Source organism: Bos indicus, chromosome 28 (genome assembly GCF_029378745.1).
Source record: "Bos indicus isolate NIAB-ARS_2022 breed Sahiwal x Tharparkar chromosome 28, NIAB-ARS_B.indTharparkar_mat_pri_1.0, whole genome shotgun sequence".
Lineage (NCBI taxonomy): Eukaryota > Metazoa > Chordata > Mammalia > Artiodactyla > Bovidae > Bos > Bos indicus.
Window position 1 is genome coordinate 32,162,627 of NC_091787.1, and position 24,652 is coordinate 32,187,278.

At 40.0% G+C, this 24,652-nt stretch overlaps 1 protein-coding gene across 1 annotated transcript in view; it reads left to right on the forward strand.

The window, feature by feature from the left end:
- The window catches only part of LRMDA (leucine rich melanocyte differentiation associated), a 1,201,191-nt gene that overhangs the window by 918,195 nt on the left and 258,344 nt on the right, over positions 1–24,652 (forward strand). Inside the window, exon 6 of the mRNA XM_070782009.1 lies at positions 10,496–10,580. Within this exon, the coding sequence (XP_070638110.1) occupies positions 10,496–10,580 (85 nt within the window). The remainder of the gene's footprint in view (positions 1–10,495; positions 10,581–24,652) is intronic.

A 24,652-nucleotide genomic window follows, 5' to 3' on the forward strand; every position in this document is an offset into this window, starting at 1 on the left:
GTTGTAAAGACTGAATAAATTAATATGCGGGATGTGTTTAGCATAATTTCAGACACAAAGTAAGCACACGTAAGTGTTATCAATTTTTAACTATCATCATCATTATAATGACTGTTTTTGTCATTATCATTTTACAGTGGAGGAAAGTATAGCTTTAAAGAGTTTATTGTCCAAGGTCATACAGAGGATGGTGTGTGGATCCAAGTCTTAGTCAGTAAGGCATCAGAGCACAGGAAAATGAGAAGTAGAGGATATCCAAATTGTAAATAAGTTGACAGAATCTTTGAAACTTAATTAGCTTTTTCTTACTATCGTTTTAGCACCAAACATACCTTAGATGTTATATAATAAATGTTATATATATATATACAGAGAGAGAGAGAAAGATAGTGGTATTCTGGGAATGTTTAACAAGCAGCTCTTTGGAAAAAAATATTATGCATATATACATGTACACAGCTTTTTATAATTTTAAGTATATAAAGATTGAGTAGTACACAGCTTACAAATAATACTTAATTATTTTAACCAAATAATATTTAATCCTTAAATTCTAGTCATCTAATGCAGTCTTACCAAATATTTTTGGTTATTTTGGTCAAACTTTCATACCTATTGTCAATATAAGGTTGCAGTTGACGAATAAGTATAGTTCTGACATGAGCATTAATTATATTCTTTTCTTACTATGTCAGAACTGCACTCTTTTGTGAATGGCATGAGCAACTTCTTTACTGAATCAGATAATAGTTTTTGAATATTTGAAAAATATTTCCTCAACTTTTTGGTGCTATTCACAATATAATGGCTATAGACACAACATAACCTTTAGGTTTAATCTGAATAATTCGTATTTTCCCATCATTTTCTTAAGTTTAAAAAATCCATAAGATAATTAATCACTAATTTGTAGCATTTGCCAATTTCTGCTGTAAATACTTCCGTCATGGCTGATGTCAGGCTACCAAAGTCACATCACTGAAGAGTTGGAAAGAGGTATGAAGTGGTATATATTATATAGCATTTCTGCTATGTAAATATAATAGACATGAATACTTTCCAGAGCATAAGTAGTAGTAAAGTTTGTAAAACAGAAAGTGCTGAGTTTGGTTATATATTACCTTTACTTTTAATATTATTTATCCAATCACAAGTATATATAATTTAATTTTAAATAACAACTGTGTTTATCAACTTAAATATGGCATTCCTGAAAAGTTAACCATTGGCTTTTGTGAGCTGGTACAGGTTGACCATAGATACCATTGGTTACATCAACCCCAAAGGGCTAAAGAGATCTGAAGTACTCTGCATCTATGTTACATAGTCAGTTATTTTTAATAAATAACTTAATGGTTTTATTAATATGTCAGGCCACAGAACACATTGCATATTCACATGAATTTAATCATATCTCAGTGCAGGAGATGTACAAGATGCTGGTTCATTCCCTGGGTTGGGGGATCCCCTGGAGGAGGGCATGGCAACCCACTCCAGTATCCTTGCCTGGAGAATCCCATGAACAGAGGAGCCCGGTCAGCTAAAGTCCATAGAGTTGCAAAGAGTCGGACATGACTGAAGTGACTTAGCACTAGCGCTAGAAATGTATTGCTTATTTTAGTATATGTACTAAACCCAAGAAGGTTTTCTTCTCTACTGTTGAACATCAAATTCATTGCAGAATGGTTGGGATTCAGGCTGTGAAATCAAGCTGTGTTAGTTGGAATTCTAAATCCTCCATATACTACCTGAATGCTTTCAAGCAAGTTGTTTAATTTCTCTAAATCCCAACCGTCTTACTTATAAAATGATATTTCTATCTTAAGGTTGTTGAGATAGTTAAATGAAAAAGTGTGCTTAAAATGACTCCATATAAAGAGTGCTCAAGAAATGTGACATATACATAATCATATATAGACCCTCATTACTTGGGGGTTGTAATATATTACATTCTGTTTGAACATATGACACAGACTAAATCCTCTGCAAGGATTAATGATTAGCAGCAAAGTATTAACTTGTGTTCTATCATATTTCTGTGGACAAAGATGACTGTTTCTTTAAAGATAGGATGTTCTACCTTTAAAATTACTCAAGGTATTAGTACATTCTCTCTCGTTTGATAATCCTTTCTTCATGCTTGGAGAGGTTGGTTTGTTAGGAGCTGCAAGGCATTCACTGTTAACACAGATCTTGGTCCCTGCACCCTTGAATTTGACAGTCTTGCAAAAGAGGCCAGACAAGAGCACCACTGACAGTAGCAGGAGGCAAAGTGGAGCGATGGCCAGGAGAGGTGTATCGTAAAGACCTGGGGTCTCTGATGCCGAGAAGGTGTGGGACTGGCGGAACTCCTTGGAGTCTGAGAATCAGGCTGACTTGGTTTTTAATCCCACTGTAGATTTTAGAACTGTATGGCCTTGGGCATGTGACTTATACTTTCTGGGTCTCAGTTTTCTCTTTTTGCGGATGAGAGTAGTAATAGGAGATATGCATACAGTGGGAAACCAGTAGACTTAGAAAGCATTTAGGACACATTTGTTCCTATCCCACTCCATGCCCCTTTCTTTTCTGCCCCCTTCTCCTTCCTCCTTAACTCCTATGCCCCTTCCTTCTGTCACATCTCCTTGTCCTCTGATGGGAGGGATTGGAAAGATCAGATCAGTTCAGTCCAGTCACTCAGTCTTGTCTGACTCTTTCTGACTCCATGGACTGTAGCACACCAGGCTTCCCTGTCCATCACCAACTCCTGGAGCTTGCTCAAAATCACGTCCATTGAGTCGGTGATGCCATCCAACCATCTCATCCTCCGTCGTCCCCTTCTCCTCCTGCCTTCAATCTTTCACAGCATCAGGGTCTTTTCCAGTGAGTCAGTTCTTCGCATCAGGTAGCCAAAGTATTGGAGTTTCAGCTTCAGCATCTGTCCTTCCATTGAATATTCAGGGCTGATTTCCTTTAGGATGGACTGGTTGGATCTCCTAGCAGTCCAAGGGACTCTCAAGGGTCTTCTCCAACACTACAGTTCAAAAGCATCAGTTCTTCGGTGCTCATCTTTCTTTATAGTCCAATTCTCACATCCATACATGACTATTGGAAAAACTATAGCTTTGACTAGATGGACCTTTGTTGGCAAAGCAATGTCTTTGCTTTTCAGTATTGCTGTTTAGATTGGTCATAGCTTTTCTTCCAAGGAACAAGTGTCTTTTAATTTTATGGCTGCAGTCACCATATGCAGTGATTTTGGAGCCCCCCAAAATAAAGTCTGTCACTGTTTCCATTGTTTCTCCATTTATTTGCCATGAACTGATGGGACTAGTTTCCCTGATCTTTGTTTTCTGAATGTTGAGTTTTAAGCTAACTTTTTCACTCTCCTCTTTCACTTTCATCAAGAGGCTCTTTAGTTCTTCTTTGCCTCTGCCATAAGGGTGGTGTCATCTGCATATATGAGGTTCTTGATACTTCTCCCAGCAGTCTTGATTCCAGCTTTTACTTCAGTCCAACGTTTCTCATGATGTTCTCTGCATATAAGTTAAATAAGTAGGGTGATAATATACAATCTTGACGTAGTCCTTTCCCGATTTGGAACCAGTCTTTTGTTCCACGTCCAGTTCTAACTGTTGCTTCTTGACCTGCATACAGATTTCTCAGGGGATACTTGATGGAAAGTGTGTTGTTTCACATTAGCCCTGGTAGGATTTTAATTTTTAAATATTTTAAACCGCCAAAAGCAATGGCACCATTAAATAAAGTTTAAAAATCAAATCATTGCAAACCACATTGTTGACAAAAATCTTTGCATCTTTGCTTATTAACTTTTATCCTTTTACTCATTGCAAATATTATGTTAAAAATAGCAACAGATATATCAATACTATTCTTATATTTACTGTGTTCACTTAATATTGTGTAATAAAAATTTAGCATATTTAGTTTATATTTGGACAGAGGAGCCTGTTAGGCTGCAATCCATGGGGTCACTATGGAGAAGGCAATGGCACCCCACTCCAGTACTCTTGCCTGGAAAATCCCATGGATGGATGAGCCTGGTGGGCTGCAGTCCATGGCGTCGCTAAGAGTCGGACATGACTGAGCGACTTCACTTTCACTTTTCACTTTCATGCATTGGAGAAGGAAATGGCAACCCACTCCAGTGTTCTTGCCTGGAGAATCCCAGGGACGGGGGAGCCTGGTGGGCTGCCATCTATGGGGTCACACAGAGTCAGACACGACTGAAGTGACTTAGCAAGCAAGCAAGTTTATATTTGGTTACTGTAAATAAATATGATTATTTCCATAATGTTCAGTATTTAGATGGTTTTGGTTTTTTGAAAGTTATGACCAACCTAGATAGCATATTCAAAAGCAGAGACATTACTTTGCCAACAAAGGTTCATCTAGTCAAGGCTATGGTTTTTCCTGTGGTCATGTATGGATGTGAGAGTTGGACTGTGAAGAAAGCTGAGCGCTGAAGAATTGATGCTTTTGAACTGTGGTGTTGGAGAAGACTCTTGAGAGTCCCTTGGACTGCAAGGAGATCCAACCAGTCCATTCTGAAGGAGATCAGCCCTGGGATTTCTTTGGAAGGAATGATGCTGAAGCTGAAACTCCAGTACTTTGGCCACCTCATGTGAAGAGTTGACTCATTGGAAAAGACTCTGATGCTGGGAGGGATTGGGGGCAGGAGGAGAAGGGGACAACAGAGGATGAGATGGCTGGATGGCATCTCTGACTCGATGGACGTAAGTCTGGGTGAACTCTGGGAGTTGGTGATGGACAGGGAGGCCTGGCGTGCTGCGATTCATGGGATCGCAAAGAGTCGGACACCACTGAGCAACTGACCTGATCTGATCTGATCTGATTTTTTTGTTATAAAAATATCTGCTAAAATATTTTGAAAAACCACTACTCTCAATGACTGAAAAGGTCTTTTACAGCTCTTACATTCTATGACTTGATTACTTTTGTAAAGGTCCAAAAAACGCCCAATCTATAGTCCATCTTTCCTTTTTTCTCCCATAAGCATTTCAGAACTGCAACTCTGTGCCTAATGACCTTTTAGGCACTGGCAAAACTAGAGCCCCTTTAGATCAATGGCAAACTCAGAGGTGGTTTTCCTGCAAAGGGCTTCCTGATTCCAGAGAGCCTTTGGTGCAGCCCTCCACCCAACCCGCCCCTTCCCTGAGGGACTTCTCTGAATTACGCCTCCACCCCACCTCCTCAGTCAGCTGAATGCTGGGCTCTTGATCTGACTCTGCCTTTTGCCCAGTTTTATCCTTTCTTGGTCCCTTGGTTCCTCACCCTCATCCCTTTTTACCCTTTATTTTCCTCTCATTTTTGTTGGCTTCTGTCTCTGGACAAGAATATAGTTGCTCCTGTTCCTCCACCTTCCCAACATGTTGCGTCTACGGTGGAGGCTTCCTGTCTTCCCACTGGAAGGCGTGCTGCCTCTACCTGTGAGCAGGTCGGAAGACTCCATCCTTAGGCTGGTTCTGTGGCTCTTAATCCTTGAGATGCTGTCAAGTCTTTACCTCTGCCTCTGGCAACTTGGCTCGTGCTTTTGTGTTGAATTATAATCATGGTATATAGTTTTCTCTTTGACATTAAAATGTTTTATTCATTCAAGCATTATGCATTGACATCTTTCTGTATTTCTGGCAGCATGTTGGGTACTGGGGTTAATAGTATAGTTAATCTCAGAAATTTAATAGAGTTAATCTCGAAAGCTCTCTGTTAGTATGAAGAAGAAACAAGCAAGAATGTAATTACTGGTCCATGTGCTCAGCTGTCATCCTAGAGGTTAGGGTCAAAGTTCTGGATGATGCAAAATATGGGGATCAGGCTATGAGTTGGTGACTCTTCCTAACCAGCATTAATCATGATTTTTTTTTTTTTTTGGATGAGTTAAGAATTCAACTAAGGTCCTGATTTTATTTTTCTTGGTATTCTCTGCAAAGGGCCTGGCATATAGTAGGTGGTTATTAAATCCTTGATAACTAAATGAGTGACGCTTTTTCTTATGAGAGAAAATAAATGTTTTTAGAAGAGTCAGCTTTATACCACAGTTTCAGGGAATGAATTGTGATGAAAAGCGAAGATTGCTTTTACTTGAAAGAGGCTGACAAATTTCCCAGACCTGGGATCACTTTATGCAGTGTATGATTTAAGGGTGAGTGAGCATGCCAGAGCGCTCCACTTGAGCTGAGTGATGGGGAATGAGTTGTGGAGCTCTGGTCTTAGATGGTATTTTGTGAAAAATAGTTGGAGATTTATGGCTATTAAACAACTTTGTAGCTGCCCCCTTCTTGTTTTGAAGCCTGCCAAATATCTCCTCCTGCGGTCTGTATCATGTTCCTGCTGGGCATCCATGATATTCAGACATATCCACTGGAATGCAGGTTTCCGTGGAATGCACCCAATGGGAGGGGCTTGAATTGTACAGTTCATCTGAAGACATTTGTTTTCTGGAACCGCGGAATGAAATTCTCACTTTGCAAGTCTCTTTTACTGTATTTCGTTGAATCTTTTCCAGTGAGGTTGCCAGAGTTCTAGCTTCCTTTCTGCATGATGGAAACTGCAGAGCACGGTATATTAGTGACCATTATCATTAATGATGTGAGTGTAAAAAATTATTAGTAACTCTCCAGTTGTGAGCAGGAGACAAGTACAAAAACCTACATATGCTTTGGCCAATCTTAAGTAGAAAGACTTACCAGGTAGAATGAGCATCTTAAGCCTTGGCATGAAGTGGGGGATTTATATTTATTGCTATTTATCCACTTTTTCTATTCCGTTGTTACAGTTCAGTACCTTAAGAAGAATTAGAACTGGGATATTTCACCAAAAAAGCCAACCAGAGATGGCCTTAATTCATTTTGTGCAAGTACTGGAAAACTGTTAGAGAAAGTGTCCTCTAATTATGGGTTTTCAACATCGGATGTATGGATTAGGTAGAAACAGGACCCTGTTTTTTCAATTTTCATGTTTAATTTTGAGAAATTCAAAGAATGTAGAGAAGTTTGAAAAATAACAAGCATGCTTAGTTACCCTACAGGATTTGTATTTTCTAATATGTTGGTTTTTTTTTTTTTTCAAGTGTTATGTTTCAATAAAAGAAATAAACCTTAAGTGTAAAATTGAACCTCCCCACTTTCCATTAGCACCAATTCTGTTACTCTGTTCTCTGGTAGGGGCAACCATTTTCATGAATTTAATATTTAACTTTTATATTTTTTAGATCTTTCCATATACACATGCGATCAAAGAACTACACATTTACATAAATAGTATTGCGCTACATTTATCATTTTGCGACTTGCATTTTCACTTTGCATTAAATTTTTAGACCTATTCAAATTGAGATCTATAAATCAGCTTTATTGCTCTTAAGTGCTAAATATTATTCTGTCATATGAATATACAACATTTTATTTATCCATTTTCCTCATTGATAGACATTTGAATTATTTCCAATTTGTTCTGTTGTAAATAATGCTGCAATAAACATTGTTTTATGATCTACCTTACAGACCTGAGTAAAATTTTCCATAGTGTATATATTTTAAAGGGAATTGCAGTACCAGTTTTCAGTTTTATTAGATATTGCTAAATTACTCTCCTAAGTGGTTGAACCAATGTACATTCCCACTGGCAAAAGATGAGAGGTTAAGAGTTTTGTTGCCCTTGGTTCTCGATAGCACTCTTTATTATGAGACTTAAAAGTTTGCCAACTATGATGAACAAAGAATTGTACTTTGTTTTAATCTGAGGTGCCCTTAGGGCTAGTGAATCTGACCATCTTCTCTTTTATTTATTGGCCACTCAGGTTTTCTCTTCTTTGAATTATCTTTTTTTTTTTTCTTTTGTCCATTTTTATTATATTTTTATTTATTTAGAGACAGATATTCTAAATGCTAATATTTTATTGTAGATGTTACAGAAATCCTCTAACGGGGAGATTCATAAAGTAAAATGTGAAAGTGTAATTTTTTGCCATGGATGGTTAGAAAATTTTCCAAGTACTTAAAGATTTGAGAATCATTTGTAGTTCTGAGGAGTCTGATTTACCCCAATTTTCCTGATCCCATTTTAGGCATATCTGCTTTATCCACATAAAGGAAAACATTATTTAAAAATTTCAACTAATGTTTCTATTATCTCATTCCTGATATACTATGAATGTATTGCTTCAGTTTCAAGGGTAATTCTTTAATCAGGAACAGGTAATGTGCAAATATAAGACACTGTTTTGTCCACTTCTTTCATATGATTGTGCTTTTCTGAATCAAGCTTCTAAGCATAATTTTCAACATCACTATTAAAAAGATCACACGGACTTCATTTTGCTAAAAGTCAAGTCAAAGAACTGGTATTTAGAATCTTGGTTTGTAGCAGTTTTCCCAAACATCCAGCCACGAAAGTCTCACCAAAAGGCATAGTTTGCAAAATTGTTCTCATCCTGGTTTCTTTTCCATGACTTGAGTTTATAAATGGACACTGAGCAGAAAGTAATTAAATGCTAGGCATAGAATGATGACTGCAAAACAGAACTAAAGCCACACAATTTTTGCTTCGACTAAAACTGGAAATAAAACTTAAATCACTATTTTACTCTTGGTTACAAAACATGAATGTTTTGCCCAGTCAGAGATATTTGCTGAGAGGTAGTTTCTTCTAGTAATTTTAGGAAAAGCTGTCATCAAATTGTCAACAGCCCAAATTGAGATTAAAAATACCAAGAAACATCACAATATAGCAACCTAAAACTCATCCTGGATCTTCAGGCTTTTTTAGCAATGAGATCGAGCAGAAACATTGACAGGGAGAGAAGCTCTGGCCTCTTTCAGAGGAAGTATAGTAGATCTGTGGAAGGACAGCCCTGGTTGCTCCTCCCCTGCCTCAAGCAGGAGCAGCATACGATGAATAGACGCCATACTTAGAACATTCTCTTTGTGTCTCATTGATCAAATAGGGAAGCCCTATTGATCAAATAGGGATTACAGGAGACCTTGAATGCCAAATGGAGAAGTATCTGGTGATTCTAGTGTTTGAATTTTAATCTAATTGCTGATTGTTTTATATGATTACAGCATCTGAAAAAGTCTTTAGGTACTTTTTCAAATGTTTTTCTTAGGGACTGAACTTTGATCTTTCTGGACCCGATACCCTTGGATCAAGCTTTAAACACAGTATATTTCTCTTGCTGCTGGAGTTAAGTAATGCTACCCAAAATCTGTCTCTACCTTAGGGACATAGCTTCTGCTTTTGCCCTATTCAGAACTCTTTCTCTAAGTCTCCACTGAAAGCCGCTTAATCAAACATCTCAAATGTCAGAAACAGGGTTTAAAGGGTTTTTCTAGCAAGTAGGTCTAATCTCCTACTTAGTTTTGATTCCTATAATGTCTATAATCTCTTTGGAGAAAAGGCCTGCTCCTACTAGGGCAAATATATCCCATAAATGTATTTCCTTTTCCAGAAAGAAAAATGTAGCATTAATGAAATTTACTTTTTCATGAAACTTGGAAAGGTTGTAAGCTTAGGATTTTGATCCTAGCAGATGTTCTTTTTAGGATATTAAAAAAAAAAAAAAAAGTAGTGTTTGATTCAGAAGTCTCAGTAAGAATTGCAGCAGTGATGCTTCGTGTTCCACGCTACCTCACTCTGAATATGACATACTGGTCAGTAGCCTGGAGTGACACCCGGCTCTCCAGCTGTGGTCTTTCCTCACACCTTAGCCCCCATGGGTGTAGCACTAATTAGAGACAGAGAGCAGCCTGGGTCACACCATATCAAGGTGGATGGTTAAAGAACTTTGCATGTAGAAAAAAAAGCATCTGCACAGATAGATTTCATATCATTTTCTCTCAGTCCTCCAAATGGCAAAGTTTTGTTGATAACCATTGTACTTCAAATTTCAGATGATTTTTTTAATGCTATTGTTAAATGTAGCCACAACCCCAATTGCAAGGTCTTCGATATCATGTATCCTTCTCCTGGGTCTCTTCATGCTTCTTACGTCTTCACCTTTCCCCTGTCTCCATGCCGCACTGGGCCCAGGAAACCAGCCCTCTTTGTCCCATTCACCCTGCAGGCCGAGCTCAGCCTCTTCACTGGTTCCATAGAAATCTATATACAGTAAGGGTTTAATCTGTGGGAATTTGGGGTAGAAATCTATTGGGGAATAACTGTGACAGAAATCTAAGTCTGCATCATTTCCTGCCCTCAACATCTCTTTTCCTTCTCCTCCTCACAATTCCACTCAATAAACAAACCATCCCCTTGTCTCAGATCCCTTCCACCGGTACCAAGTCCCCTCAAAGCATTGTATTTGACCTGACACTTACCAAAATATTATCTCAACAGAGACAGCTCTTGCTTCCTAAGAAGAACCTTGGTCCATAACATGTTCTCCAAACCCAGATCCCAAGGAGACAAGTTTGGTAAACAGAAGTGTTTAGTGTTTGGTGTTGCTCATGTTGGTGTGCTTTTTTTTTTCACACAGGCCTCCAGTGACAGCGTTGCTGTCTCTCCTAAGAGCCGCTACACACCCCTGCCTTCTGCTTCCAGGGAACTCACCAGTCACCGAGGTAGGAACCGTGCTTTTTATTGCGTTTTGTGGCTACAGGAGAGATACCGGGCTGTGCGGAGCTCGGGGATCATTACTGCTGCCTTGGCACTTTGGATGGAACAAGTGATTTTCAAGTCTGTGATAAGAAAACCATACCTGTCAAGCCTCATAATTTTGACTCACATTAAATAGAATTTAGTGGCAGTCTTTTGGGAAGGCAAATAGGTCTATGGTGGAATATAATTTTGTGATATTTTTTTTCTTTAAGCAACGAGATTATCACACTTAAAAGTTACAAAGGAGGTCATTACCTCCAGAGAAAGTGGTGGAGAGAAATTGGGAAACTCACTAATATTTGTAAAAGTGTCACTATTATTATAGTTGAAATCTGTAATTTCAAAATGAGTGAACTCTACATTACAGCTAAAAGGATAGAATCAATATGCAGTTTTCCTTGAATTCTCTGATCCTTGAAATTTTAATTTGGCTTACCCAGCTCTTCCAAAGCCTTGAATTTCTATTGTCATCTCTAGAGTCTGCAAGGAATATAGTTTAAACATGCTTTATCTCCAACTGGCTGTTTAAGCCAAGGACCATGTGATCACTTCTGTTGTAATTGGTTAGGACAGGAAGAGGCCATGTGATGTAATTTGTTTACCCCTTTTTATTCTAGTTATGACCACAGTCATATTTCATAGTTATGAATCTATCTTCCAAGGGTAAGTAAGAACAGGCTTAGGTTGAGGGCTCTACATACTTTTAAACATCACTTCCCCAAGCAGAAAATTGCTCTGTACATTCAAGGGACACTGAATAAAGGCTCTTCCAGCTTTGTCATCCAAGCTGCATTGCAGGATGGGTGGGTAGGAGCCAAGTCTGTAGAGATTATCAGAAAGTGATGGAACTGGCCCTCTAGGGAGATGTGGGGGCTTTGGTTAAATGGCACACTAACATTCTGTAGGATTCCAGGTATCTGTGACTTGGACTTGTGTTTTCTGTTTGATGTCTGGATTCAGTGGAGTTGATTTAATTAATTAATTAATAATTAGTATTAATTAACATAACTAATATGCATTGGTTTAATTAGGGTTCAGTTGTGATTCCATTCTGAAAGTGTGCAATTTGTGAAAATCAATTTTGCTCAACGTCAAGTAGCATAAATAGCTGCCAATGTGTTTTTGAGGGGTATGAACAGATCTCTTCTGAATATTCTTATGAAGGTTTTGAGTATATCCCTTTAAAGACTGTTTTTCACAGGGGTGGGGGGGATTCCTCTACACAAATTATTATACCCTGTCTAGAAGGAATAACAAATTAAGCCTTGCATCATAGTCTCATGGATTTATTTATTAGTCTCTTGTATTTGAATTGATTGAGTTTGTGTTGATTACATGAATAGAAACTGAAGTCTCAGAGCCCTCAAGCCTGCTTCAGTTCATCTGGCCATGAAATTGAGATTTCACAACAGGAGGACTTGATCAAATAAGTGATAGTCATCAGTAACAGGGCAAAGGTCATCTGTCATTGTAACAGTAAAATAAAAAATCTGAACCTTGAAGAAAAGGAATATAAAGCAATAAGTTTTGAAGATACTTGGGTAACACTTGGAATATGGAAAAATGCCTAGTGTGATCTGAATTAAAATAGACACTCTTGAATGACATCAGAGTATAACACCAATGGAAAAAGTGTTATTTAATGGAAGCCAAGACAAATGTCTTGATTTTCCTGAGCAATTAATACACATTTAATACATTCATTGCCTAATCATTGCTAAGTACTTGGATGTTGAAAAAGCAAGTCAGCATCATGAAAGATGGCCAGGTCTTTGGACTTATGGTCATGAGGAGACCAGAAAGAGAGAACCAAAGATGCCCATTAGGCTGAATTACTATTGGGCTGATATGTGTAGGGAAAATATGAGACTAATATATTTCAGCTTGGCATGAATCATGCAGTGACAAATGAGGAAAACGATAGTTTTCAGCACCAGAATGAAACCACTTAATGACATCTTGTTTTTTTTTTTTTTTTGTATTTAAGTTAAAGAAATTATTCTAAGTTTCTGATTCCTTAGATCACCAAACTCCTTGAGGGTCATTTGTTAATATTTCCATGGAAACGGCCTACAAACATTTATCCAGAGAGATGCTTCCACGTTATAAAGCAAATTACACCAGTTGTTTCCCAGGTGAAATCCTCCATGATGTCTGGACTCAGTCTGTAAAGCCCTAAGTGGAAATTCTATTTGCAAGTACTTTTTGATTCATCTGGTTCCCAATCTCTTTTCATTCCGCACCAGCGACTACACAAACTGGTAGGCAGTAGTTCATGTACAAATTGCTATCTTTCTATACATGCCATTTTCCCTGTGCTTGTCCTTTTATGTGACTTCCAATGTCGAGTTTGATAGGCCAGGGATCCATGTCCTCAGGACTGTAGATTCAAATGCAAGAGGAGTCTGAGCTCAGAATAATGATCAGGAGTCAGGGGACTCTATTTTTCCATCTATAACGTACAGATAAACCAGACCTCCTAGAGATAGTGATGCCCAGTGCTCTGTGCTTCCTCTGGGAGATTTTTAATTATTGTACCTTCATGGGATTTCTCCCCTTCTTAATTTCCTTTGTTGCTGTGGGTTGCTAAGTTGTGTCCGACTCTTTGCGACCCCATGAACTGTAGCACATCAGGCTCCTCTGTCCATGGGGATTTCCAGGCAAGAATACTGGAGTGGGTTGCCATTTCCTTCTCCAGGGGAATATCCTGGAGCAGGAAGTGAACCTGTGTCTCCTGCATTGGCTGACAGATTCTTTACTGCTGAGCCAGCTGGGAAGCCCTTATCTCCTTTGTGTAGTTGCTTATGTTCTGCTTTATATAACACAGGTCAGGTCTGTGTATGTCTTGAACTCCTTATAAATGCACAAGCTCCCTGAGGGGCAATATAGATTCTAACTCTTTTCTTTCATATCACTAACTCCTACTCAGGTATAAGCTGAAACACCACAGCTCCAAGGAAAGCTCCTCTGATCCCACTCTATCCATTTGCATTCGGTCAGCTTCCCCTTTTCAGGGGCTGTTTTCCTGGACAGCAGCTTTCAGTGGAGATCAGGGTGGGGTGGAGGTTGGAGGTACGGGTGTTTACTTAGCACTGTATCTTCAGTGCCTGTCACAGGACCTCCTACTTAATCAGAGATCCATAAATATTTGTTCAGTAAACGATGAGCGATAGAAACCCAGGGGAAAGGCAGTACCTTTGGTACCTCTAACTGTTACCTAAGTACCTGGTTGCACATAAATTGCAAGGTAACTTGATTGCATCTGAGGAAGGAGACCCATCTGCCTTTGGGGGTGAGCACATACTGAAGGGAGAGGCCAGTCTTAGAAATGGCAGGCCTCAACTCTGTTGCTTTCAGAAACCCAAGTCATCTTGGACGGGAGCTCTATCTGTTGGTTCATTGCCAGACAGCATTTAGCCATATTGCATAACTTCCAAGTAGATCATTATTTTGAAGTCATAGTTTTCAGACTCTGGTGTTTGGCTGACGGAAAGGAATAGGATGAATTAAAGCAACTTATGGAGTTCTTGTACTAGTACAGAAGCTCTCAGAGAAGGGACTGGACTCTCAATAAGATGCAGGTTGTGGTAAAGATAGAGTTTTAGAACAGTCCACTTAAAATCTCTCTGAGAATTCTCCTCTAGTTCTGAGCATGTCTTCAAAATATGGGGATATGGTGCTGTATCAGTGATGCCAGCTGCTACCTGCTGCTGGTCTGCACGCTACATCATCAGTGGGTAGCCACATTTATGAGGAATGTTGAAATGTTTGTGGGAGAAATGTCTCTTTCAATATATCCTGGCCATAGGATGTACCCCTGAAAGCCATATATTGCTACTTTTTATCTAGTAGCTATTAGAAGTAGAATTTGCATCTTTATTAACCATTGTGTCTTTTGGGAAAACATTTCTATTTAGAGCAGAGACCATCAATACACCCAATAAGGTGGGGAGGGTAAATATTACTGTTCTCATTTAACAGAGGAAGATACTTGCAGCAATTGCTAGGAAAGACGGAATCACTCAGCAACATAGGAAAGGAAAAAATCCAGACTCTGTGTCCTTGGATCCCAGGCCACCCCAGTTATTTGTCCTTTACACAGGATGCATGAAGCAGATGCAGGATTCACTGAGGCATTGTGCTGGGGGAAAGAGGAGAGAACGTACAGGAAAAGGCACAGCCGGAGCTGTCCACTGTCAGGGGTGCGTTCCCAAAGCCCGTGTGAAGGCTGTGACAAAGTATGGCATCCTTGCCTGTTCGGTCAAAAGAATTGCCTGTTACGCCTTTCTGACACCCTTTTATAAAAAAATTACAAATCTACACATGCAGAAGCAGAGACAATTTGAAAAGCTAAAGAGGAAAATGCTCTGGTACTAGTCTGAATTCAGAGAGGGAAAATTTAATGCACACTATTCACATTATGAAAGACTTTAATGTAAGGAATCAGAGACTTACACATGCAGGAAAGGGCTGACGGGGCAGGTGTCACCCCGAGTCTCAGCTCAGAGACCTGTGATTCTTAAGGGCTTGATGACCATTTCTGTGCATCTCAGAAATCCTTGGGCATCTCCTACTAACTTTCTCAGTCTGTGGCACTCAGTTCTTCAGACTTTATGGACTACCCACATGTTGCCCTGCCCCTTCTTTCTGGAATTCCAAATCATACTGTCTCTCTCTTTGGCCCACTCTAACCAAGAACCATGCACAGAGGGGATTTTGGGAAATGTAGTTTCTAGCCTCTCCTCTGATCTGCAGAGAAAACCTCAGGAGTGGATAGTGTCAGTGCCCAATTAAAACAGACAAGTCAGCACATCTACCGTAATCCTTGCCAACAGCTATCACAGTGAGGGTTTCATTCCAGTTGTTTGCACACACCCATTTTGCAAAGTAACTGCAAAACCAGTGAACATCCCTGAATTATTATTACCCCCACCTCCCAATGATCAAACAATCTGGAAGATGTACCATAGTTAGCTTGTCATATTATGCACTGGACTTTAAAAGTATGAAAGAGAGCAGGAAGCTGAGAGGGAATCTGTTATGAAAACTTGCTGGGGGATGATAATACCCTATGTCTATGAGTTGTTGGAAACCTTGCCATTATTTTTATTGACACAGTTGTAAGAAGCTCATCCTCTTATCCAACCAGGGGCTTGGTCTATTTGTGTTGGGAATTGATTGCTGGGACTGTCACAGAGTGATTTACATAGCAACTTATCATAATTAGTTATCATTCGCAGTTTCCTTAATGTGCATTGCACTTTATGCTTAGCAATTGATTTTTCTGTATTTCTCCATGAAGCAGCTCAATGAGTGTCATCCAAAAAAGAAGAAAAAGACAGAAAGAAAAACTGCAGGCATTTTTTTTTTTTATTTTTTAAACAGTTTTAGCTTGAGATATCATAAAACACATTTTCACAGAAGTCGTAAATGCAGAGAGTTTTGCTTTAACTATTTAAATAAGCCAAAGTGAAATGAATCAGAGGAAAATTAAATGGATATAAATGAAGATGTGTCAACGTAGGTGAGGATGCTTGGAATGGGGAGATGTTGGCTACAAAAACTGTATGCCACCAGAAAGAATACTTCCAGGAAAGCTCAAGATGGGGCTGCTTGATAACCAAACTTCATCATAATTTGTTTTAGCTTATAGGATTTGAAAACAGTCTTTCTCCTTCAGACAATTTAAAATCCTTTTTCTATTTTTCATATTTCTACCATCTTGCTAAGGTCAACCCACAGGGAATGTGAAGGCTTAAGTAGACTTGATCATTATAAATGGAATCTACACAGAATAATAACAGAGACTCAAGGAAAACAAGTGTATTTATTTGCTGAACTCTTACCAGTTCAGCATCAAGAAGTCTTCTTGCCTATTGCTTGTTGGTTTTCACTGACCATTTAAAAAGACGGAATAAGCAATCCCATGGTTATGCTGACCCTGCCAGGTGGTTCTCACCTAAGATTAAACTCATAACCAAAGTGACCTGTTTATTTGTGGCCTTCTGTTCTCCCAGAATATTTTGATTAGTTTTTCAAAGGAGCTAACCATCAGATAATCATCAGATTATAATCATCAGATGATAATCTCAGAAAATGTGATTGATTCATTAAAGATTCAGAGAAGCATGATGGATCCAGCTTTCCTCTATGGAAAGTATATGAACGCTGTGGATAAAAAGAAACAAAGAGGTGGGTAGGGATAGCAGCAGAGGGAGAAGGAGAAAAAGAGAGACAGAAGAAAACTGAAAAAGAAAATGGAAAGTTGGCAATTGACATGGAAGCACTCCTCGCCTAGGGGGACACGGTTGGCCTGTGGCTCCTGCCAAACAACTGCATCGTCTTGGCCCCCCTGTCTCGGATTCTGTGCGCCATGGCTTTGCCCTGGACGTGTGGGGGCAGAGTGTGTTGATTCCCTGTGCAGAGCTATTATTAGCATTTTCTAATTATGTAAAATACTTTCCTCTGATGACATTTTCAACAGAAGCCCTCACTTTCGTGTTTTCTTCCCTTCATAATGCTTTCATGGGCTTAGAATCTTGGGGAAAGTCTCAGATGCTGAGAGATGCTAAAGTTTCCTTTATTTAATCGAGGTGACTAGTGATTTGACAGTCATGGGTGACAGGTTTATTTTATCTGTGTGGCAGCGGGAGTCTATTTTCAGTGTGTGCGCTCTGTACCTAAGTAAAAGGACTTTACTAAGTGCTGAATAAATTGTACTTTCCTTTGATTCTAGACCTTGCTGAAATGGTTTAAAAACTCTAGTCTGGGTCATCAAATTCATCTCCCTGCTGCTTTGCAGGGTCAATAGCTTCACTCTCTGCAGAGCAAGGCTGGGTGGATTGGAATGGAGGGTGGTGTAGATTAAAACTTCCGCATATATATAGATAGATGTGCATGTGTGCTCTCGCTGGCTGGGAAGCTGTCAGTGATGGAAGAGCAAGCCAAGTGGAATCTGAAGATGGATGAATCTGTTAGACTATTACCAGGACTGGCATGGACTTTAGCCAGGAACTTGAAGCAACCTCCTTTAAGCATTTGAAATCCATTGGGGTCCATTTCCTATCCTTTTTCTCCAAGGATGATTTTTCATTTGCAGTCTCCGTGATTGCTTTATTTCTACTCTTTGGACAGAACTGTGGTGCACTCATAGACGCACAGGGGCTATGGACTTGGTTCTTTCATTCCAGAAGCAAAGCAAGGAGGGGAAAATGGAATCTTGCTCCACACTCCCAACAGTAATAATCCTTACTTCTGTAGGATGGGAAGTCAAAAGGATAACCCTTCCACCAACAGATAGACCAAGTAAAAATAGTGATAAAAATACGCCCCTCTATTTTTTTTTTTTTTTTAAAGGAGGGTCTGGAATTGACAGAGTTGGAGATGAAATGTCCTGAAGTTTTGAAGATGTGGGCTGGTTATTCTGCCTTCCATTGCAAGGGAAGAGCTGGGATGTGGTCAGGTGTGACTCCTAAGATGACAAATCTTGCCCTGAGCACCAACATTCAAGGAGTCCTCCAGTGTGTATATATATATATATATATATATATATATACTTAGAGAACATGGTATATGTCTTGGAAGAATTTATAGTTTGGTTAAGGATATATCAAAAATGAAGCAATGCCAACCAAACAGATATATAATTAAGAGTTGCCTTACTTGGTAAAGACCACAAATGTTAAAAATGCTTAGAAAAGAAAATCAGTAAAGGCTAGAGTAGTTAGGTATGACTGTTGAGGTGTTGGCCTTGAGCTTTGAAGGATAGTTAAAGGTGGAAGGCAGAAGAAGGACATTCCAGAAAAAGGAAATGGGTAAAGAAAACCTGAGGATAGATAGAACTCATTGGAGGCAGGGACCCAGTTTTGAAAAATTCAGAAATAAGTTTTCTTATGTAGAATGAGTTTGTGTTAGGACAGGCCTTGAACAGGTAGAATTTAAATCTAGATTTGATTTAAAGCTCTGCTCTGTGGTTATTAATCTGCAAGCAGTGTGCAAGGGGATTGGAAAGAAAAGAGCCAGGACTTGAGAAGGCCATTGTGGGACTGCCTTGAAGGGAGTGTGGCCCAGTTTTAGAGGCTTTGGATTTCTTGACACCAAGTTACGTGACTGCCTCTAAAGAGCAGGTTTCAAGCACAGGTAATTTAGGAAACAACTGGTAACAGATGGGGAGCACAGCTGGGGCCAGAACACTGCCAGTGGAGCAGGGGTGGGGGCGATGTAAAGGGAAACTTACAGCCACGATGGAGTTGTGGTCTGAGGTTGCTAAAGGTTTGGTTTTAGGGTATCCTTGGCTCATGTATCAGAGAAAATGGACAATCAATACTTTTCCTCCCTATGTTATTCAAAGTTTTTCTGATATTGCTTTTGAAACCAAAATTTAGAGTACAGAATCAATTAGGGTAATGGTGAAATAATCGAGCATTTGATGCTGCAGGATGGAGTGGCTGGCAAAGAGTGGAAGGAATATAAGAACCATTCTGTAACAAATGCAATTGGCTGACTTAATGGCTGAGTATACTCAGAGGTAGAGGGTACCAGAGAACAGACAGCTGCGAGGAAGCCAGCCTGATTCGTGGGAAGCTGCAGTCTCTGCCTGTATCCCCTCTCCCTTCCCTCTTGCAGGATTCCCCGCTGTCACTCAGCCATGAGCTATAATCTGGCCTGTTAAATGGAAGACTGCTGAAATTAATGTAGTGGAGCTCATGGCAACAGGAACAAACATATAAGAAGCAGGCAGGGCAGCCGCAAAAATGTGTTCTCGTTTGGACCTTTGGCTCAAGATGAGCTACATTCTTATAAAAACTAATAAGGGCCCGGGGTGTCTTATTCCCAAATCTTGGGTTTCTGGAAGGAGAGCTCTTTGAAGCCAATGCTTTTGGTCTAGATTGTTCTGCTGAGAGCTCTGCCCAGCCTTAACTTCCCAGGCTTAGGTCTTCCCACTCATTTGTTGCCTCATCTCATAGAAAACTTTACCACTGCCTCAGGTTTTTTCCTCATGTAGAGCTTTTACAACCTTTTTTGGAACAAATAAACAAACATCTGGAATTGTGTGGTCCATTTAATTAAAAAGTTTGCATTTGGCCAGAAATGGTAAAATCATGAAAAATGGCCTGTCGGCGAGCTCAAGAGGGCCAAATGATGACGTTGTTGGCTGGATTGAAATTGAGTGAGTGAACACCTGCTTGGTTCAGCCTTCTGTCCTCCTGTTCCCCCTTCCAGCCATTAATATTTACTGCTCTGGGTCTTTATCCATACTAATGAAATTCTTGGTTGGGGTTGGTCAGGGGACGGGGCTGTTACTTTTCCAATAACTTGGGATTTGTTGGGATGTGCATACTTTATGAAGGGTGTGGAATTGGGCTTTCTGCCTTCTCGGTTCCCTTAATCAGAATTCCATATGCTTCAGGTCACTGCAGGGGCCTATTTCTGTTTCTTCAATCAGTCAGCCAGTCATGGGTTTTTCGAGAGGAACCCTGTGCTGGAGGTTGTGGGAAGTGCAAAAGATGCTATGAGCTCTGCCTTCAGGAATCCTGTAGTCTAATTGGAGAAGGAAACCTGTACCCATGGAAGGCAGTGGTTAAGCTAGATCCAGGAGTGCAGGGAAGGGAGAGCTGAGTGAGGATGGAAGTATGGGGCGGTGGCCTCGGATGAAGGTAGGAACTGATTGGAAAGCAAATGGGGGAGAGGAGAAAGCCAGGTTTGTCTTATCACATGGGAGTGGCCACTGCTAAAGAAAGGGCTTTATTCCTTCCATTCTCTGCTTCTAAACGTCTAAGACCTCTTTCTCCAAGTCATCTCATAGATACCTAAAAACTGAGACACAAACATGTGTTTAATACAGAAACACAGTTTCAGGATAAATCTTCCATCCCCTACTTCTCTGCTCTTACATTTCTGCCCAATTGTTGGTGCCATACACTTTGAATATAAAAGTTCTAAAGTAACCCTTGAAATGAAACCATTTGTATAGTTGACAAACTTGGAAGAATCCTGGAGGAAAGCTGTTTCACAGTGTTAAAGAGAACGTGGGGAGAGACCAAGTGGCATTCTTGTTTAATTTCTGGCCATAATCTAGGTGAGGAGTACATGTGACAAGCAACCTTAAAGCAGGAGTTAGTTAGAATGATTCTGCCTTTCTGATGCTGCTGCTCTGCGGGGGGATGCCTGGGGTGAAGTAAAATGTTTTGTTTTTTTTTTTTGTATATCAAAAGAAGAATTTTGAGAGTATTTGGCTTTGCAGAGTATAGTGCTCTGATATGTCTTCAACTTGAGAATTTAATCCCAGGATAAAGTTATTAAAAAAAAAAAAAAGAGAGAGAGAAGCTTTTTTTTTTTTAATTGTTGTCATACAGAATATGAAGAAAGTAGCTGATGGACTGGAAGTACACTGGGTGCCATTTAGGGTTGGCTCTAAGGAAAGGGTGAGTATTGTTGAGATCAGGTGTGGACTGGCAAGGGAGACTGAGAAATCCTTATTGCCCAATGCCTTTTACTGAAGGGTGTGCTCATCCATCTTTGAGAGTTGAATAGTGTAGCCTGAAGGAAGTGAAATGAAACTTAACACAACTTTCAAATCTGACCAGGATTTGAAACACAGATCCAGAGTTCTTCTTGTCAATGCTAGTTCAGCTTTTTTAATAAAATGAAACCAGGGTTTCACCTTGACCCCTCTTGGACTTCTGCAGGAACAAACAGATACAAGACCATGCTGGAAAAACACTCCTCTGTTGTCAGAGGAGTTCTTAGTGCTGGACTCTTTTTTGTTCTTGTGCATCTGTTTCTTTAAATACTCTCTGCAGAAGCATTAGCATGAAAATAAAAGAGTATAGCAACTTGGAATTTTCCATTTGTAGCTTCCTTAGTCTGTGGGGTCAAAGTTCTATCCTCAGGGATGCTAATGCAAACTCTGTGTACTGTTCCAGGGCAAATGTTTCTCCACTAAAAGACAAGAGGGGGTGGGGAGCCAGGAAAATAATGCAATGCTAATTCCCAAACACAGACTGCCTGGAGATTCCAATTTAAATTGTTGCTCTTTTACCCCTATTCCCACCCTCCCTGAAAGAAAAAAAAAAAAATTCCTGTGTTGTAAGGACAGACATCTGTGTAAGAGCAATAAAACAGTCTTCTCCCTTGTGGATTAGCTCTTTATTCCTTTATTTATCTTGCTTTACCTCATCAGTTTTTTTCCCAAATCAAGGAGAGTCAAAGCGGATAAGATTCTGTCCCTTTCTTTGTTTTGGATTAAAGAAACCCATATAACCATTCTCCCACACAACTTTGTTTTTTTACTCAATAGAGATCTTTTCATGTCTGATTTCTCCCTTTCTTCATCTGCTTCCTTGGAATCTTCCTAGAACTTACCTCGAAAGTGTACAAATCAAATAGCTGAAATCCCCTGGAGAACAGGTTAGTCAGGGCAGTGAGTGCAGGCATATCTGGGAGATTGTAAAGCACAGGAAGAATTAAAACAGCATAGTGACGTGTTTGACAGCCTCCTTTTCTTATTCTGAATCCCTAGAAATCTATTAATTAATTAAACAAGTATCTATGGGTCATATGGGCTTCCCTGGTGCCTTAGTGGTAAAGAATCCACCTGCCAGTGTGTACAGGAGGGAAAGGGGAAGGGCACAAGATTTGAAAGAATGACAAAACCCAAGGACACAATATTAGAATCAAATGTGTAGAAGATGGCAGACTAGACAACTTTGATTAGACCTTGATCCTCAATCAGCAAGCTAAATGACACACCCAGAGATACCATGACAGTTCCAAGGCACTGTCAAAAGAGCAAGGAATTGGCAGTGGCCCAATTCCTGGAAATCTCCACCCCTTCCCCAAAATAGTTGGAATAATCCTCCCGCTCATTAGCATATGAAATTACCCAACCCATAAAAACTATCTGTTCCACATTTCACAGCTGCACTGGCCCTCTACAAGGCTTACAGTCTTGTCTGTGAAGTGTGCTTCTCTCTGAATCTGAGTAAATCCATTTCTTACCTATCACTTTGTCTCTCACTGAATTCTTTCTGCAATGAGATATAAAGAACCTGAGCTTATTAGGTCCTGAAACAAGGTACTGTGGGTTTTGGCTGGATTCGAGTCCCAGCCACATGGGTTCAAGTCCCAATCTGAGGTAAACCGTTTCAAATACAGGAGACACAGCTTCAATCCCCTGGAGAAGGAAATGGCAACCTACTCCAGTATTCTTGGGTGGGAAATCCCATGGACAGAAGAGGCTGGTAGGCTATAGTCCACGGAGTTGCAAAAGAACTGGACACAACTTCAGTTCAGTTCAGTTCAGTCACTCAGTCATGTCTGACTCTTTATGACCCCATGAATCGCAGCACGCCAGGCCTCCCTGTCCATCACCAACTCCCGGAGTTCACTCAGACTCATGTCCATCGAGTCAGTGATGCCATCCAGCCATCTCATCCTCTGTCGTCCCCTTCTCCTCCTGCCCCCAATCCCTCCCAGCATCAGAGTCTTTTCCAATGAGTCAACTCTTCACATGAGGTGGCCAAAGTACTGGAGTTTCAGCTTCAGCATCATTCCTTCCAAAGAACACCCAGGGCTGATCTCCTTCAGAATGGACTGGTTGGATCTCCTTGCAGTCCAAGGGACTCTCAAGAGTCTTCTCCAACACCACAGTTCAAAAGCATCAATTCTTCGGCACTCAGCCTTCTTCACAGTCCAAATCTCACATCCATACATGACCACAGGAAAAACCATAGCTTTGACTAGATGAACCTTTGTTGGCAAAGTAGTGTCTCTGCTTTTGAATATGCTATCTAGGTTGGTCATAACTTTCCTTCCAAGGACTAAGCATCTTTTAATTTCATGGCTGCAGTCACCATCTGCAGTGATTTTGGAGCCCAAAAAAATAAAGTCTGACACTGTTTCCACTGTTTCCCCATCTATTTCCCATGAAGTGATGGGACCGGATGCCATGATCTTTGTTTTCTGAATGTTGAGCTTTAAGCCAACTTTTTCACTCTCCACTTTCACTTTCATCAAGAGGCTTTTGAGTTCCTCTTCACTTTCTGCCATACAACTAAACAACAAAATGGATCATACACTTTATTTCAAATATTGTTCTAAACATTAGGGATAGAGGGACAAATAAAGCAGACAAAAATTTCAGTCTTCAGAGAAATTACATTCTGGTGAGAAAAAGGATTGATAATGTTGACTAAAAATGCACAGTTTGAGAGTTGTGAGTTAAGTTTCATTTGGGGCAAAATGAGGACTGCAGCCTGGGAGACAGCACTTTAGACAGCTCTGAGAGACTGCTCGAAAGAGGCAGTGGGGGAAGGTCAATATATACGATTTTGGTGAAGGGGGAATTCAGCGCAATTAAGCACTCATTTTACAAAATTTCTGCTAGTCAGGAGGAACTGATGTCATCATGAAGGGATTTAGTGCTTTTTAGATATGAAGAGATTGGGATTGGGATCATGAAATCAGCTCCTGAAATTATCTGACTATCTAATAACCTGTTCCACAGTCCTGGAGCACAGATTGCTTCACTCCACCCTGAACTCCCTCAGGGGGTGTTAAAGGTCCTCAATGCAGCAGCACAGTCTCCACAGAGGTAGATGGCAAAATGCCCTTGTTGTTCAGTCACTGGCAATGCTCTTGGCAAATGCCAATTTGTAGTTGACAATAACTAAAATTAAAAAAAAAAAAAAGAAAGAAAAGCTCCCCCTGCCTACCCCTGAATTTGTTAGAGTTAAGTATATGATGAAAAGAAAATCAGGCAAAGGAGATAAGGGAGTATGTATTGGTAATTTGAGACTTGATAGCAGAGAAGCCATCACTGAAGAAGTGGCATTGAAGTAACAACTTTACGGTGAGAGCTGGGGACTTGAGAATATCTGAGAGGAAAATTATTCAGGCAGAAGAAAGAGTAAGTGCAAGGTCTTGAGATAGGAGCATGCCTGGTATACACGAAATAGAGCTTCATGAGCCAGTGTGGCTGAGTAAAGTAATCCAACAGGGAAAGGTGGATTGCAGGGACTGGAGATGAAGACAG